The sequence below is a fragment of the Pseudoliparis swirei genome, chromosome 2 (genome assembly GCF_029220125.1).
Source record: "Pseudoliparis swirei isolate HS2019 ecotype Mariana Trench chromosome 2, NWPU_hadal_v1, whole genome shotgun sequence".
In the NCBI taxonomy this organism is placed as follows: Eukaryota; Metazoa; Chordata; class Actinopteri; order Perciformes; family Liparidae; genus Pseudoliparis; species Pseudoliparis swirei.
In genome coordinates this window covers 12111322-12129230 of record NC_079389.1, presented here as the reverse complement: position 1 = coordinate 12129230, position 17909 = coordinate 12111322, and the positions used below count along the sequence as shown (strand labels likewise).

General features: G+C 42.3%; 1 protein-coding gene across 10 annotated transcripts in view; it reads right to left on the bottom strand.

The window, feature by feature from the left end:
• The window catches only part of dip2a (disco-interacting protein 2 homolog A), a 73992-nt gene that overhangs the window by 21054 nt on the left and 35029 nt on the right, over positions 1 to 17909 (bottom strand). For 7 of the 10 annotated variants that reach the window (XM_056422656.1, XM_056422665.1, XM_056422674.1 and 4 more), the window contains exons 2-6: positions 13241 to 13312; positions 8833 to 8952; positions 8620 to 8739; positions 4213 to 4488; positions 1034 to 1171 (exon numbers count right to left, since the gene is read on the bottom strand). In XM_056422656.1, the coding sequence (XP_056278631.1) occupies positions 1034 to 1171; positions 4213 to 4488; positions 8620 to 8739; positions 8833 to 8952; positions 13241 to 13312 (726 nt within the window). Of the gene's footprint in view, positions 1 to 1033; positions 1172 to 4212; positions 4489 to 8619; positions 8740 to 8832; positions 8953 to 13240; positions 13402 to 17620; positions 17692 to 17909 lie in introns of those variants that run through there. The other 3 variants (XM_056422722.1, XM_056422730.1, XM_056422715.1) reach the window with 2 other exon arrangements.

Below are 17909 nucleotides of genomic sequence, written 5' to 3'. Positions count from 1 at the left end.
GCTTTGAAACATCTTGAAAACCAAACGGTAAAACAGAAGTGACAAAATTGAACTCTTCACACATTTTTTAATGCCCTTCCCCTTTATGTGACAGCCAGGTGGGCTGGTTATGCATTTATTAGCAGTGAAAACCAGACTACGCACACATTCTTGATGACAGAGGACGGATGGCAGGAAGTGAGGCCTCCTCCACACACATGCCACTTTATTTGCATGCACTTTAACTTAAACACATCACTTTTAACTAAAACACACCACTTGAAGCACACACCCAAACACTTTCACATTATTTGTTGTCTTTCTGTCGTGTTGATTGTTGTTTGTTTGTCATGTCCAAATGTTGCACCTTCCACCAAAAAAAATTCCTCGTTTGTGTAAACATTCCTGGCAATAAAACTGTTTCTGATTCTGATTCTGAAATAGATCTGCTGAAGCGCTGTTCCAGTTTTCTCTCAGCAAACTCATACATTGGACATTAATTCAAAGCTGCATTCTGCTCTGACGTTGAACGAGTAAAAACCTCTAACCTTAAGACGAGACATAAGTTGACCTAATACCACAAAGAAATATTGAGTTCAGATGTATACTTTAAACATTGTAATGGGACACCCTCTTGGTTCGATTTCACTGGCACAGCATTTAATTGCCAATATATTCGATAGCCAATCAGGAAACTGCTGGCAATGTTGGGCACATACGAGACTGTGCCGCTTAAATGATGGATAATGTTTGTTGGCTGTTAATTCTATGCACTCAATCTCTAACAACATGACAAGAACTGAATTGCGTGAATCAATGTTCCTGGATAAATCATTAACAACTGTGTGTTTTTATTAGTGGGGCAGTGTTGCCATGGCAACATAAGAGGGTCAGTCAGCAGCTTGTGCCAGGCTGACAGGCAGACTTGCGAAGCTGAGAAGACAGAGGGATGGACAGCAGGGGAGATAGGGAGGTGACCGGGTTCCTGTGTGTGTGTGTGTGTGTGTGTGTGTGTGTGTGTGTGTGTCTGTGTGCGTGAGAGTAGGAAACTCACCATCTGCAGTCTCCATGATGCTGGTGTGGTTGTTGTAGCCCCGGGAAACGCCTCGTACCGAGGCCACCTGGGGATGCTCCGTATGAAGCGAGGAGCGCTCCGACAGCCCCGTCACATCGGGGGGCGCCGAGTGGTTATCTGTGATGAGTGGGGCGTCGGGGGTTAAAAGGTCAAACGCCAGGCCTATTTTTGGCTATCGTTACCAAATGAAAATCTACAAACAAACTGATCTGGCAGCTTAGGAATTGGAGTGAGATGCATCACGTTTTGTCATCTGCAAGTGGAGAGCCCTAAATTCAGGAGTGTGTTTTAACAGGGTTTTCATATGTTTTACACTCACGTTACAGATCCATTTTAATCACCTGCCGTGATAATGAACGAATGTTTCTATTCAGAAGAAAAACATTCTCCTTAGAAAAATCCACAGAGAACAAGATGTCCAAGTGGTATGATGAACAGGAAAGTCTGGGGACATTGTGACAACCTCTTTTTGTGCTTAACCCCAAAAAGGAATCCTTGCAATAAAGTTGCACACTCCCTGTCTACTATATAAGTACACCATTAAAACTGAAAGCAATTCAAGAATACAGATCTGCCAGGTGTATTGGATTATTGATGTCACAGTGAGTACTATTATACTGGACTGCATTATTAAAGGTTTTTTATATTTGCTGGGTATATTTCCTGATCCGATGTGAGGTCCTGGGAAAGGGATGTCGTATGTGAACAGATTGTAAAGCACTCTGAGGCAAATTTGTGATTTGTAATATTGGGCTATACAAAATAAACTGAATTGAATTATAGTGAAATGGGTTTCTGATATGTATCCTCCCTCATGTTTGTAAATGGGGTGGCCAAAACATTAGACCTTTGGCTAAAACTTCTCAATATGATGTTCAACCCCACTGCAAACAATTTTTACCCTAAATGTTACGGTAACACAGTGTTGTCGGACCAACACAAAAGTTATAGAGAGGTGCGCTCAAACAACCCTAATAATAACTTGTGTGTTTCTGTATTAATTAAATATACCATGTGCACAGCAGACATGTGTGATTTAAAAAAGTGTCTTGGCCTTCGAGTCATTATCTTTTGCTTAAGTGAAAGACAGAATCATAGTTTGAGGGGCCAAGGAACAGGATAATATGGGAGATGTATTTTCAGCTTCATTCTGCTTCATACTGCTGCTACTTTATGACAGCAAGCCTGAGGGGTGACAGGCTGGACAGAAATCTGACAGCTCCATCCTAACAGGGTATCGTTCTGCCAGCAGGCACACAAACACACACACACATACACAAGAAAGACGGCATCTCACGTTGCAGCAGCTAAGAGAGACGAATGAAGATGAATCCACTGAATCTCATTAACTAGATGGTGACACGGGAAGTGACTGTGAGACCTTTCGCATGACGGAATGACAGTAAGATGGCTGATTTAGAGAGGTTTAAATTAAGAGTGTTTTACAGCTGTAGTAAGCTTCATTTGGTCGGGACCAAGGAAACAACATTCGACATGGTTGCATTTTAGTTCCAGTCCGTTTCCTGTTCCCACTTTTAACAAATAAACTAAGAGGAGAAAACACTCAGAGACAGACTGACAGGTAACTAGTTGATTGGACAGTTTTGGTGTTCGTCATCCTGCATCATCAGGACCCACATGGGGAAATACAATTCTGGTTACTTTATGCAGCACTTGCTTCTGATGTGTATATTTATGTTCTTTGGTGTCACAAAGACATAACTGATTATTAGCATTATTAGAATTATTAGGCAGCAAATTAAACGCATGTTATAAATAATGACTACACCCTTGAGAAAAGAGAGGTCTTGTGTGGGTATGTGTTATCATGGTTACCATGTTATTTGCATAAATAAGTTATATAGATAGCCTTTTACAGACACATTTAAAATGTCAGAGGGACAGATTTCACAACCAGCAGATGGATTTATTAATAGTTTAGCTTTTGAAATCATGCTAAATAAAAGCCTTTGGTTGGTTCATAAACAAACTGCAACCGAGTCCGCTTGAGAGCAGTTTGGGGTTTGGTCAGCACCAGGGTGCAATGGACAGCTTTCACACCTGCCCAGCCTTATGCCGGATTTATACTCCTGTGGTTTGTCTCTGTCACTCTGCGAGCTCCACAAACCATGTGCAAGAGCTTGTGTGCAAGCTTTTCCACAGAAGTATAAATTAGGCGTGAGGGTGCTTTTATATCCAACCAGTTTGGCACGTTTGAAGAAAAAATAAATAATAATCCTGGTGATGATGAAAAAATCAGAGGGAACAGGAACTGGACCAAAACTAAAATGTAAAATCTCTTTTTCTTGGTCCAGACCGGAAGAACCAAACTGAGAGGACCCGAATACTCTGTTACTTGTTTTCTTTGTCATGCCTCATCAAGTGCTTTTGTGGAACTGTTGGGAGATATGGCTTTGTCAGTAGCAGATGCGATAAACATTCCTATTTGCGATCGAGCTACAGTTTAAGAAACTGTTTAAGCAACATAACGCAACATCATAATACATTAAGATTTCACCTTTGATAAGAAAAAGTCGGAATGGCTGGCAATAAGAGAACGCACCAAACTTCTGCTGATATAGAAGCTAAATTAAGACAACAGAAAAAGCAGAAATAAAGTCTGCAAAATCTGGGATACCTGTATATACACACACACAAATATATATTAGGGCTGTGAAACGATTAAAAATTGTAATCAGGTCGGGATCGGAGTAGTGTTAACGCGACACGTAGAGACAAAATGACATGCTGCTGGTTAGAGACGACCAACAACAGACGGATTGGAAGCTCATTCTGCGTTAAAAAAATTAACTAATTAATCCTGTAATTTAATCATAACTCGTTAACGCGTTATTTTTCACAGCACTAATATATATATATATATTAAAGGACTAATGTAATTCTAATGTGAAGGCAATGAATCAGAATCAGAATTATTCTACCAGCACACCGGATTCGTGAGAATTCCATAAGCATAAAAACTATTTTAAACATTGAATACTGGTTCCTATCGTGGCATGAAAATGTTACCTCAGTCTAGTTACACAATACTCTCCTACTTCAACCATCTCTGGACTACAAGAATGCCGAGCGATAAGAACATACAGATTGGCCAGCCGTCATTTGATGGCGTGTTAGACTGCGTGTGTGTCACTGACCTAGCTGGGTGTGTGCCATAAAGTCAGCCAGCGCGGTAGCTGCGGCGTTGGCGTTGAGGGCTGCGTGGGAAGTGGTGGTGGTGGTGGTGGTGGTGACGGATCTCCCTCCTGGGTGGGATGAGGTGGATGACGCGGATGATGAGGTGGACGAACCCTGGATGACACGGTTAAACCAGTGCTCAACGGCTGGGTGGCCCTGGCCCTGGTAGGGCGTCGAGGTGGCCAGACGTCCCTGCCGGCGGAGTGAGCCCTCGTCTTCCGACGCTGAGGAGGTGTCTGTGTTTGACAGGTCAAGACAGGGCAACGTCACAACAGTGGACAAAGATATGGGGCTGCAGGATTTAGATGATGTGCTGATGATACATTATTTTACTTATACATACTGGACAGAGTACATATAAGCAAGTGCAATGGCCAGATGAATTCAATGGAGATGGAATATGTTGAGCTAAGGGATGCTTGTATTTTATTGCCTATATGAATAATAATGATCAATAATAACTGTGGAACAAAGGTAGCTTTTTAAGATAAATATTTACGTTGCAAACTATACAAAAGGTATAGTAAGTATACAGTCGGTATAAGAGGCAGTTATGAGAACTTTCTGACTTAACCAAAACTGGTATTCTTGTTTGAAGGGGTTTTGAAATAAATATGTACACTGTACTTGCAATACATACTCAACCTAAAATAGCCTGACCAAATCCCTTTATAATTTTGGTATGAGACTTTGGAATAGTGGTGTATGCTTAAGCTATTGCTTGGACTCAAAACAGTCACTGATGATTTTACCGTCTCTTTCTTGAGACAGCCGTGAGCGGTTGGTCTCAGCAAAAATAGCCCAAACAGGAACAACTTCAAGCAAAGTGAGGATCAATCAAAATGAACCCATTCCATTCCATCTGCCAGAAACACAGAAACGTCTGCTCTTTTGACAGAACCACTGAAGTTACATACAAGTGGGCCAGTCTGAGATTTGCATTCTGCAGAGAACTGAGTGTAATGAAACAGCTAAACAGGCTTCGGCATCGCCCTCTTGAGAAAATGAAACGACCGTTGTCAAAAATCACCCAGAAAGGTCACACTTTCCCCCACATTATTCAGGAATAACGAAGTAAACAGCAGCAACCCATGTGAAGAACAAAACTCGTTCAGACGTCTCAAAATATGACACACAGCATACTTTACAGAACAAAGCCTGAAAAGGAAAATGGTAAAAACAATCCCAAGTCCATGATACCCCTTTACTGATACCACCAAGGCAGTTTGTGCTGCAGAATGTGGTGTTTTGGCAGCAAAACATAAAAGAATACAACAGCTCCCTTTACAGCGGCACCAACCATTTAAAAACTCCGGACATCAAATCCAACTCGTGTTCCTTGGAAGAGACAAACAGTCTCCTTGCATTGTCATATTATACATAATAGCAATATACACTTAAAGGACAATCAGGTGGTTGGATGCCGATGTAGGTTTGCAAAGCCAGAAGCAACACTTGTAAAGGGACGACGTCGTCCGTCAGTGTTTTTCTTCTACTTTCAGTTGACCTTGACGATGATTTAATGACTTGTAACTTGGGTTTCTAGCCTGTGGGAAAGCAAGCTGGTTCTTGAAGATTCGCTAGTTGAACCAACTGTGAACTGGCACCAGCACCAGCCCAGAACCAGAACTAGGTTTGAGTAGAGAGAAAAGGGGCATGAGAGGATGAGAAGGAGACATTTAGAACACAGAGTATAATCCTGTGTGTGTCATCAGCACATGCCTGAAGATGTTCTCTCAAGTAATAAGCCTTCTTGCAATCAATCTGCCTCCTCATCACTCACAGTATATCGTTACAAGTAAAGTCCATCGACTGAGGCTTTCAAGGAAGGCTGGACGAGGTTTGATCATCACAAGCTTGAATGTAATGTCTCTACAACCAGTGGACTCATGGGGGTTATCTCACATTTATGAGTCAGTTTGTTATTTCTCTGCCTCTGTCCAATCTCCCTCCCAATCTCAGTAACCTTGACACAGTTACACAGAGGGAGAACCAATGCAAAGTAGAAATAGAGAGGTGGAAAGAATGGGAAGTAAACTGTAAAAGAGGTATTAGTCACAGATAAACAGACAAAAACAAGAATAGATAGTAAAAGAGTGGGTAAAAGAAAGGCAGTCAGTGATGTAAGATTTGGAGGTAGGGAGGAATATAAAAGATAGAAAACTTAAGCAGAAACAGATCTCACTCTACTATACTATAACTGTAAATCACTTTTACTGTTTGCCAACTTGACGTGAAAATAAGACAAAAGTGGTCGTGCTTTAAGCTAAATCCTAATGTCATGCTAACATGCTCACATTAAGCAGATACAATGGGTTCCATGTTCATACTAAAATTGGCTAATAGGCTCTAAATACAAAATATAGCTGAGCCGAATGAGAATGTCCTTTGCTTTGCAGGGATTTGGTTCTAAACCAACGTGCCGGACAGATACAAAAATGTATAATTCATGCCAAGGGGAACATTAATGTCTCAACCAAATGTCATGGCAAACCCTTCCAATAGTTGTCTCACACACATATACACCTCATGGTGGTGGCAAGAAGAAATCAAGAGATCACCAAATGCCAAACGTCCACTGCATGTTACAGCACAGCTCGCTTGACTCGCTTCAAACTGTTCTTTTTTGGTTTTACATTGGCAAAAGATGTGGATAGGACATGGTACTTGTTTTTCAATCACCTTCAGTGAGGTTTCAAGCCAGAAGAACATATATTGGAATGTAGATTTAAAACACTGCAGGGTACTGATTGGTCAGAGAGGATTGGCAACAAAGTCGTCACTTGCGTGTCATGGGACATCTTGCACAAACACATTTTTAAATAGCAAAGCTACCGTCAATAGGTCCTGCAACTCAGGGGGGTACTATCTGCAGTGGAGCCGAGCCAAGCATGATTTGGCTCAATGTCATGCAGTGGAAATAAGGCAAAAGACTGTAGGCTTCATCCTCTGAAGACCATAAATGTCTGTTCCAAATTTCATGGTAATCCATCTCATAGATATTTTAGTCTGGAATCAAATAGTGTACTGTCAAAACAATATTGCCATTCCTCGGGTGATGCCGCTAGCACTGCTCAATATATAGTAATCTCAGGTATTGCTATTTGTGTTGTTGTGACTGTTGGTCTGTACATTGGCTACGCATAATGTATGTTGTTGGAATGCGGCTTCTACCATCCAATCATGCCACATTGGATAGAATGACAGGGCTGGCAGTAAAATTATAATTTTGCTCACATTCCTACTGATTCTTCACAATCAGACATGGAGTGTTCAGACATGTAGTGTAACCAGATGTAAACCAGCCACTGTAGAGTAGCAAGATAAGAGATGGAAAAGGAAAAGGTTAATCAATGTGCATGAGCGTTAAATACAGAGACCAACAATAGGGGGACATGTTCATCTAAATATTACTTAACAGCACCATTAGTGGCCAAAACATCCACCACCTTATTACCTACTCATGAAATGTTGATAATGCAGTCTAATGAAATCATTTCAATTCAAACCTAAGATCAAATGTCAAAGTAAGTAGCACAACCATGACTAATAATACCGGCAAATGCCCCTTGCGTGGAAAACCTAGCAGAGCCTCAAATTATATTGTATGTTCAGTCCAATGATTTTGTGGATGTGTTAGCCATACCTTTGTACTTCATCTCAGTATATCAGAGTGACCATGAAGAGACCCCTGACCCCTCCTTCTTCTGTTCAAACCCCAATGTCTGAGCTCTTAATCCGTTTACTCACTCCGTGTCCTCTCTCTAAGGCCTCATGTCAATTAACTCTTAAACACCTATTACAAAGCCACAAAGTTAAGAGACTGGGAAGTTTGCTGTCATCAAATATTGCACCGATAACTTATCAATTAAAGATTGACTAAATTCCTTTTTTGGAAACAATTGCGCAAACATTATTTACAATACAATAATTGTTTTTTTTGGCCTTAAAGATCACAATCCCAAAAAAAACTGCAGAACGCAGTGAAATGACATTTAAATGAACAGGCCCACACAATTCAAGCGGTTATAGAAGCAGGCAAAAGGTCGTCATTTTGAGACTATGTTAAAAATCTGATTATGCATCCATTATGCAGCGCATGTGGGATGTCTGCCTGGGAATACAACAGTGAGAACTGAGCCCTTTTGAGTCACACAGAATGGACACATTCATCAAATTGCATATTTATTTCCAGTAGCAAAAGCTGGATAACATCATCTTCCACCACTGGACACAACAGAGTGTCAGCATCCTACACTCTAATGCTCACGCGAGCACATGGAAACAACCTTTTGGAAGCATTAAACTCGTGTTTACAGGATAAGCCTTGCCCTTAGTGAACAGTGCTACAGGAACAGAGGTCTCACCTGGGGGGGTGCATGCCTCAACAGAAGACTGAACTAACACAGATCGCCTCTTGGAGGGCATTGGCATCTTCCTCTCCTTGTACTTTGCCAAAGCTGCTTGGACGGCTTCCGTGTGCAAATCTAAAAGAACACATAAACACAGTTAATCTCCAGCATAAAAAAACAGCACCAGGCATTTTAAATCCTCAGGCAGTATATTGGAGACATGATTACCAGATCTGAAGCGTTCATCCCGGGTGTTGGCCGCCCGGGACTTGTTGTGTTTGGAACCTGGGAGGACAGATTGGGAGGAGGCCTGGATCCTGTTGTCAATTTGCAGAGAAGGATCTACACCTGTAGAGAGACAAAGCCGTTTGCAACAGGACAGAAACAAGATGTATCCCTTCCTCTAATGCTCAAGAACAGAAATGTCACCATCAGAAATATGAGCATATACACTCTTTGCAGAATGTGCCTTGGACGTAGAGTAACACTTCTGAATATTGCTCGACTAGATCCAGTATCCACAAGCTTATTGTAATCCATATTTAGGCTGCTTTCTTCTAATACAGTAGATTGTAGTTGAGAAAGTCTTCACTTAAATGAATCCAGGCTCTCTCGCAGCTTTCCAGCTGCCTTCCAGCTTTTCAAGGCAATCAAATGCAAATTACAGAGGAGTAGCAGACATGAGGTGATTAAGCACCATGAATGTCAAACAGATAACGCTCTCTAACTTGAGCTTTCAAATATTCTCAAACACGTCAACCTCTCTGCGTGACGTCGGCCGTGATTCATCCTTTTGATTATGCAATCCGCATTTGAGCCTCATTAAGTTACTAGTGGTTAACATCTGGGGGAAACCCGAGAGTAGTGCCTGCAGGAAGGTTGTGGTGCGAGCTCTGTTTGTAGTCTTCTACCATTGACTTCACTTCTTCTAATGCTCTAATACTGTTGTGTTGGATGTATGGAAGTATGCATACATAACATACATCTAAGGATGTAAAATATGATGAAATTAGATTATTTTATTGTACGTCACAAGTTTGATCCAGATCAAATTAAAAAAACATTAATTATTCACAGCAAAATCTTACCCCTAATATGGAATATTATGTTCTGCATATTAGAGATCTAAATGCAATCATATGTAGTGCTAATATATTCTAGGAACACACCAACTAAAGAAATTTCCCACAACTTGTTTGTATCTCCATGTTGAGTAATTAAAGGCCTTAGCAGGTGTTTTAGGCAGAGTTGAAGGACAATTTTACAAACAGTGAAACAGGAGGACAACAAAATTAAACAGCTTATGGACTATAACCCAGCAATATAGCCGACAGCTGTATAACATATGTTTTTCCGACAGTGGGACATAGAGGAAAATACATTTTAAAGCGATGCTCCTGTAGTTTTGTAGCTCCGTCTCCATATGCAATACCAATTAGTGCCATGCTTCCACATACTCCGGCCGGTTCCTGTCTGTCTTTTCATTCTACTTCCTGATATCTACCTTTTTACTTAAATATATTTGAAAATAGCAGAAAAACCACACAAAAATACATTATATTAGTTGTCTGAACACTAGAACCCTTGTGGAGTTGACAAACACAAACTTAAAACCTGCTAACTGGATGCTAAAATATGCAGTAACAGAGACATTAACTCAAATCCTCATATGCAAACACAGCCAACTGAGTTCATCGCAATACAAAAGTAAGCCGGCCAGGTACAACTACCACGACAAATTGTATTTGATGCCTACCGCTTTTGGAGGCCTCCTTCCCCAGAGGAAGTGTTTTGAAACGCGACAAAGATGCGTCATTTTTAGAAAGAAAAGTTCCAACACATTCGACCTAATGACACACCATGTGGGACTCGGCATTGACATCCAGCTATATTCATGTACTTCAGTCCAACGTGTATAGTCAAAGCTAGTGCAGTTGTTTGTATATGGCTGTCTTTACAAGTAAGTAAGAAAGTAAGTAATTTATTTTCCATAGGTACATACATAACGTGTACATACTGACAGACATTAACAACAGAAAAAATGTACGAATGGAGGACCGTCCAAAGACCGAGGTCTGTAGGCTCCTCTGAGATGAGGAGTTGGACGGCCCCTCCCCTAACCCTTTAGCCCCTCCCTTAACCCTTTCACCCCCCCTCCCAACTACTACAGGCACACAGACAGTACACACACATATGGATGAAAACATAAAATGTCGTACAACAACAACAAAAAAGTGTAACCATCAGAAAACAGCCTTTAGAGGACACAGCCCTCCCATGCCATATTCACCCAGCTAGATCCAACACTTAGCTGGCTGGCCGGTCAGACACCCGGCCAACCAGACAGCCATCAGCCCGCCGGGCTTTTCAGCAGCAGCTTAGTGGGGATAAGCGAGCTCCACACTGTCAGCAACTCTCGGACAGCAGCAGCACACACACAGAAATGCTGAGTAACATTCACACACTCTTTGAGTGAATCTATTGAAGAACACTTTCAAATTGTTGACAGGCCTCATTCGGCCTGAGGTCATTTAAGGACACATAATGCATGAAGTCTGACACGCATGCATACAAACACAGCATCCCCTCGGCATGGATAGACACATCGATACATTATGCGGGTCCCTTATGTTGCCCTGAAAGCCAAGACACACGTCAGCCTTTCCCCAAACCCTGGAGGAAACGGGTCGATAAAAGTAAGCCAGGCCACCAGACCCGGTTGCTGGGAAGAACACACGTCTGAGACAGACATACGGCACAGAGCCAATCAGAGGCTTGCTCCGTCACAGCAGATGTTGTTCTTGGCCCATAGTGCTCTCTGATGATTTTTTTGCAGCATTGTGATGCCTACACTTACAGGTGTGGCGGCTGATGACATAACTGGTGTATCCCACTTGAGCAAATATCCTTGGCTAATGACTTGCATCCAGTATCCGATTGTATATCAGAATCAAAAACATGAATAAATGATTGAAATAATATGTGCTTAATATAAATCAACGGACAATTTAAACCAGAAGTCAAAAAACAAATCACTCAAGATAACACATACCTGTATTCTTACTGAGGATGGACAAACAATTTCCCCACAGAGCTCAATTTGATGCTGATACACTCACAATCACAACTTTTCCTAAATGTTTGTCTTCACAGTCTGGTTTATGGTTTAATTATTTACTCTCAAAGCTGACAGTGCAGCTCCAAAAACACTCAAATAAAAACAAAGGAAATAATAATAATCTGGCTTTGTAGCCTACTTGATTACATATACACAGTCCTGTGACTACAGTGAAATATAAGGCGTGTGAAATTTAGCATGGAGCTCAGAATCTTTCAGTCTGTTGGTCTCCTATTTCTACCCGGCAGCTGTTTAACCCTTACTTTACTGTAATGGATGGATGTGTCATTAACTCCCAACACATCCATTCATCGCGCTGGAAGAATGTCACCAATACCAAAGCGCATCTATTTCTGCCTTACATCTATCACTTCCATTTTTTAAGCGTAAGGATCCAGACTTAGTGGATCGAACCACGAAAGACGGAAAGAAAACATACGATTCCACGATAACAAGAAGGGAGAGGGAGCAAGAGAAAGACATAGAAGGAGATGATCCACACAAGCTGAATAACAGGCCAGCTAACTCCAGTGGAAAGCCTTCAATGAGCGTCCCACAACAGACTGGTTTCCACTGAGGCTTGCCATTCTGATAGCAAGCCAAACCGATGACTGCCATCATGCCATGGAGCCCGGTTAAAGAACGGGGAAGCATGAAGTTTACAGACGGCGACTCCTCTCTGGGGTTTCGGGCCGACTGACTGCTCAACTGGGGCTACAAATACATTGCACTGATATATAAATGTATGTTCACAGTCAAAAGCCAGAGACCGATAATCTTAGAAAAATCACGTCTCCCTGTTTTTCACAGTTCATTCTTCTCAAACACCTCCAGCTTAAGACAGGAAGGCAGGCACTAATGTGCACAAACTGCATTAAATAAATAAAATAATTAAATACATAATTAGCATTCTGTAAAACATGAGCTTCTAATTTGCATTATGAAAGATTAATTGAGATAAAATCTGGACCAGTTATTCTAGCAGAGCCACCTAATATTTACATTTCCAATACAGTCCGTCTTCATTGTCGTGGTTGGTTAACATCTATTGTTATTTGGCCCCTACAAACACTATACGACTGTATATGGCTTCTGCAGGGCTATGGCAATAATAACAGAACCATGGTTAAGAATTAAGGACACAGCAGCAGCTGTATCAAATCTAACAAGATGAATTACATATATGTGTCAAAAGCCTCCATGTCAACTTTATGACCATGTGGTATCTCTAATATTCAAAATACTCAATTAAATCCATTAAAAAATGTAATTAAAAAAACTAGTTTGAGATTTGTTATATGCTGAATGTTTAAGTCTGGGGATTTTATTTTAGATTTCTCTTTCTTTTTAAAACATTTAGAACGTGCTGTGAACAAGGATACAAGTCATAAGATTTGTTTTACCCATTCTGTTTGGTCTTGCAAGGACACGGAGCCAACTGCTATGCTAACAGGCAGCCAGGGGACACATATAAACCGGTCCTGGACAGTAAATTCCCTGCAGGTCTGTGCGCCTTACCTTGGATCTGTGGGACGTATGGTGCCAACAGCTTGCCTCTTTTCTTCTCATAGCCCTTTTGAGTGATGTCCCCTGTAGATAGAGACAGAGAAATACAGACGAACAGAGAGAAGAAGAGAGAGAGATGAGTCATTAGCTCTGCCTTGCCCTGGTGGTGGTGTGTGTGTGTGTGTGTGTGTGTGTGTGTGCGCACACACACAAGTGTCCATGGATCACACTGCCAGGCTGGTTACACTGGCACCACGGGGCACCAGAAGAGGGTTTCAATAGTAGATTATCAATTGAAGGATGTTTAAGCTGACAGATATGGTAGAGTGAAGAATTTCCGGCCGAATACTTGTATGATAACATCGACAAGTCAAGAGGCATTTAAAAGATAATTTGTCTGGTGCGACGGGAACATTTTCCCTCGCAGAAGTAAAAAATACTGCTGATGTCAGCGTAAACTGAATGCCTCTCAGTTGTCTCGCCACACAGATTTAAGGGAGTCTGTTAAATACAATCTAGCTGAATGGTATTTTTAATAGCCTTATTTGGAAGAAATGGCAAAATACAAGCCTTTTCAAACCTAGAATTTAACTAGAGTAAATAAAGAAAGAGAAAAAAAGAGGGCAGATAGAGAAGAGCGAGAGGGTAAAGGTGCAAGGCAAAGAGATATGACTCTCCGTAGCAGGGTGTACAACAAAGACCCAGCAAAGATTACCGTATGTCAGTTATTAAGACGGTGATAAGGAAGAGGAGCGGGGGGTTTCTATAGACGTAAAAACACAAACCAAACACTGCTTCTGCATTGGCTGCTTGTATAGTTGCTGATCTAAATTCAGATCATATCATATTATAATATGACAGGAAATAAAATCTGATCGGTAACCATATCGGCAGATTCAATTGCCTTTTTTTCCAAGACGATCCAAACCAGTGAAATACAACATATTTTACGACATAAAATGAAGTACCGAACTCATCACTAAATGAGAGCTTTACCGAAATTGTATGTCCACCTGTTCAAAACACTGAGACTTGAGTCACTGATTGGAGTGTGTTGACTGCTTGTGGTTGTTTGGGGATGTGAGATGTCACATTGTTTCTGCATAGCAGACACAGTGGGATGAGGCTGATGGGGTGGAGGCTCGCTCTTTTGCAGACAAAAGAGTTATTGATTCACTGAGAGAGGGCTGAGTGACAGCACCTCTAACACACACACCATGAGAGTGTACATAAACATAAGACCTCTCAAACAAACCCCCAGCACCCCGAAGGATGAACGATAAAAGAAAAAGGGTCTTGTGGAAAATATGCGAGTCAAACAGTCGCGCTGGAAGGAGTTTTAAAGAAACCAGACACTTGACATGTGATGTGCATCGTTTTGTCCGGAAGCTAGAACTGTTCACAATCACAGTCAACGCAAGATCTAAGTGGTCGGATTTCCCATAGGGTCCAATAAATAGGAATATCTCTGTGCTTTATATTCGGCTCTCAGTGGGGGGTCATCGGGGTGCAGGTCAAGTGAAAAAGCAATAAGTTCAATAGGGCTATCGAAAACAGAGAAGATTTATTAAAACCCTCATGTGATCCCTTTTTTTATCTCACCATGGGGAATATTTATTTTACTTGCTCCTTATTGATGTGTTTTTGATTAATAAATGAATATTAATTCATAAAAAGGTATACATTTAATTTGTTTACCTTTCCCCTTTCAACTCATAGCCGATATGTATTATTTCAAATCATTCCTCAACAAAATATTCTGGATTTATCTTTTCTCCTCAGGTCTCTTGAACCCGACAGTGTGGGAGTGTGACGGCAGGTGTTGTTGGTGACACTGGTTGCCGCTCTGGTCCTGAGTCACCAGTAACAGCTGAATGCCCGCACTGTTACATGTCCAGGAGAGCTGGAGGCTCGCAACAATCCAGTACTGTTCACAGGCCGAGCCGGCTGACCTGACACGGACTCTTTCTGGTGATAAGTGTCTCTGTTTGTATGCGTGTACATCAGTATATGTTTGTGTGCATGCCAGCATGTCTGAGTGTGCGCACTACAGCAGCCAACCAGCCTGACAACCACACAATGGAGGGCTATTCTCTGCAGCGGCTCCAAATTCTGGCCTGCAGCCTTGGTGACCAAGTGGCCCCTAGTACACACTGATCCATCAAGTTATGTCTCAGGGAAGCTAATCTTTTCATCTGAGAACAAACAGCTTTGTCAATAAATACGGAGGAATGGACTCACTCAAGCATGCCACGGAAAAAAAAAAATCACCCATACCCAAGTCTTCAAATGCAAAACTGAAGATTCAAAGGATGACAATATTTACCATGACGCCAGTGTGTATAAACAAGTGCGTGTTTGCATATGCTTGCACTTATATTTGTGTGTGCATGTTTACGAATTCACAGGCAGATGCTCCATTACCTTTCTCTGCTTGAGCTTTTAGGGCCTCCATAAGAGAAAAATGGGAGGATTCAAAGGTCAATATGTGGCCTGCTGCCTGGGGAATAGCTGAGGGGGGAAAGGGTGGTGGGATGCAGAGGAGAGAACGATGGAGCCATGGATGGAGGGAAGCTTTGCACAAACACCACATTGCAACAGTGTATTTACAGCTGAGTGGTAAACACTTCATTTGATCCCCGTCAAACCTCTGCACCGACTCCAAGCTTTACCACATAATTGAGCTGTAAAGAAAAGGGGAGAGGGTGTATCACCAAACAAGCACCTAGGGGGAGAGCGGGTGGGGGGCCCGAGTAAATAAAAATTGAGAACAAATGTGTAGCATGAGAAGGAGTGGTGGGAGAACCAAACCAACCTCCTCTGTGGTCTTTATCCCTCCACTCTAACCTCTATAGTCCTTGGATATTAACCTCCATCCATCTGAAGTGGCCACATTTCATTCCAGAGACAGAGACGTTTTAATCTGGCACAACATCTAATGTTGTTAGGGTAACTATTCCTCTCACCCTACACTGAATCCAATTTAGAATAAGAGACGATCAATCTTGTGACACTGAAGAGTGACAGAAAGGGCGCCCGCCGTCACTGCTTTGTCTAATTGACTATTATTGACTGATGGCTCTTGAGTAAAATTGACTGATGCCTATCGAGTGGCGCTGAGGCCCATTTGAGAATGACATTGCATCTGCCCGGACGGAGCTCTTCAATTGAGAGGGAAATAGTGAAACACAGCACATTCCTATACAAGCCAGCACAAACACATGAAGGATGGATGATGGAGCTCTGAATGAAAATGGCGAAATTGGCTTGAACTAAGATGGTGTGTGACTTTTCTTCAGAGAAAAAGGGATCTGGAACAGGACAAGATTTAGACATTCTCAGAATCACACACGTTGCCTCTCTTCTTTAAGATGTATATAGCCAGACAGGGATGTCAACTCTCAACTGTTTCCCTGGGCATCTTACACACGCATGCACATTTGACAAGGTGGAACCCAGGAATGTGTGGCAATTGTGTCTACAAAATTTAAACAATGAATAATTTTTCAATTCAGGTTTACCCTGAAATGATAAACTCTCCTGTCTTTGCCTCGCTGCCAACCTGTCTTCCTCAGTGACAGACATCAGAGAGATGGCCCCACCCACCCTTCATGTCAGTTCCTACACCATGCTGACCCACATCGTGCCGACACTGCTGCCAAGCCAGCAACCACTCCATCGACCCTTCTGCCGCAAAATAATTCATATTATGGCAGGGAAGAATATTTTCTCTTGGGTGTTGCCTACAACAAAAGCAGATGTTGCCAGCTGTCATTTATCATTAGCTCTCCGGCATACAAATGTTAGTTTTATGCATTTGGATTAAGCTTACCCCAGACAGGCGCTGAAAGTCTTTCTCTGCCAGTGCATATTTGCTGTGGCCAGTTTATTTGAGGTCAAGCTGAGATCTATATAAGGTGGGTACAGTCAACTATGATTCCTCTCATTGTTCCATTCCAGAGGAAATGGTCTACTCACAACTTCTTCCTCACTTATGCCTGCCAGATGCAGAACATGTACCCGTTAAAGCAGAGTAAAAGAAGCAGAGAGGCGAAGAGAGGAAGCAGATCCGCACCACAGATTCAACCACACGTCTAGCTCACTTATCTGTCTACATGACACAACACACTAACCAAGCTGCAGGGAAAAGTACAGTGTGCCATGACCACATCAGACCCCTGTGACAATGTTATAACACACACACCAACTGAGGCAGAATAACTCACATGTAGGAGCCAAGGAAGCACACAGGGCAGTGATGAGACATCTTCAGCAGAGAGAGAGAGAGAGAGAGAGATGCACGGATGGATGGAGGGGGAAGGAGATGCCAGCAGCTGAATACGGGCAGTCAGGTGAGCGAAGGCGAACCAGCGAACAGGCTAACAGACTCACTATAACAAGTCCTGCTGACATAAGTCAGGCCCTTTAGCATCCTTTGTTTCCTTTCAGTGTGAGAGCCGGAGAATGAGCAAACCCCATCTCCCTGGATCTGCCTTGCCATCACTCCCCTCCTTCTCTCGCCCTCTCTCAAACTCCACCCCCCCCCCCCCCCCCTTCAATCGACTGCCCTCCGTCGCCTCCCTCCTTCTCCCGATGCCTCTCTCGCTCTCACTCTTTCCATCCCTCTCTCCTCCCAGCTAAGGTCTCCACACAAAGCCAAACTAGGCTGCAGGATTAGGGT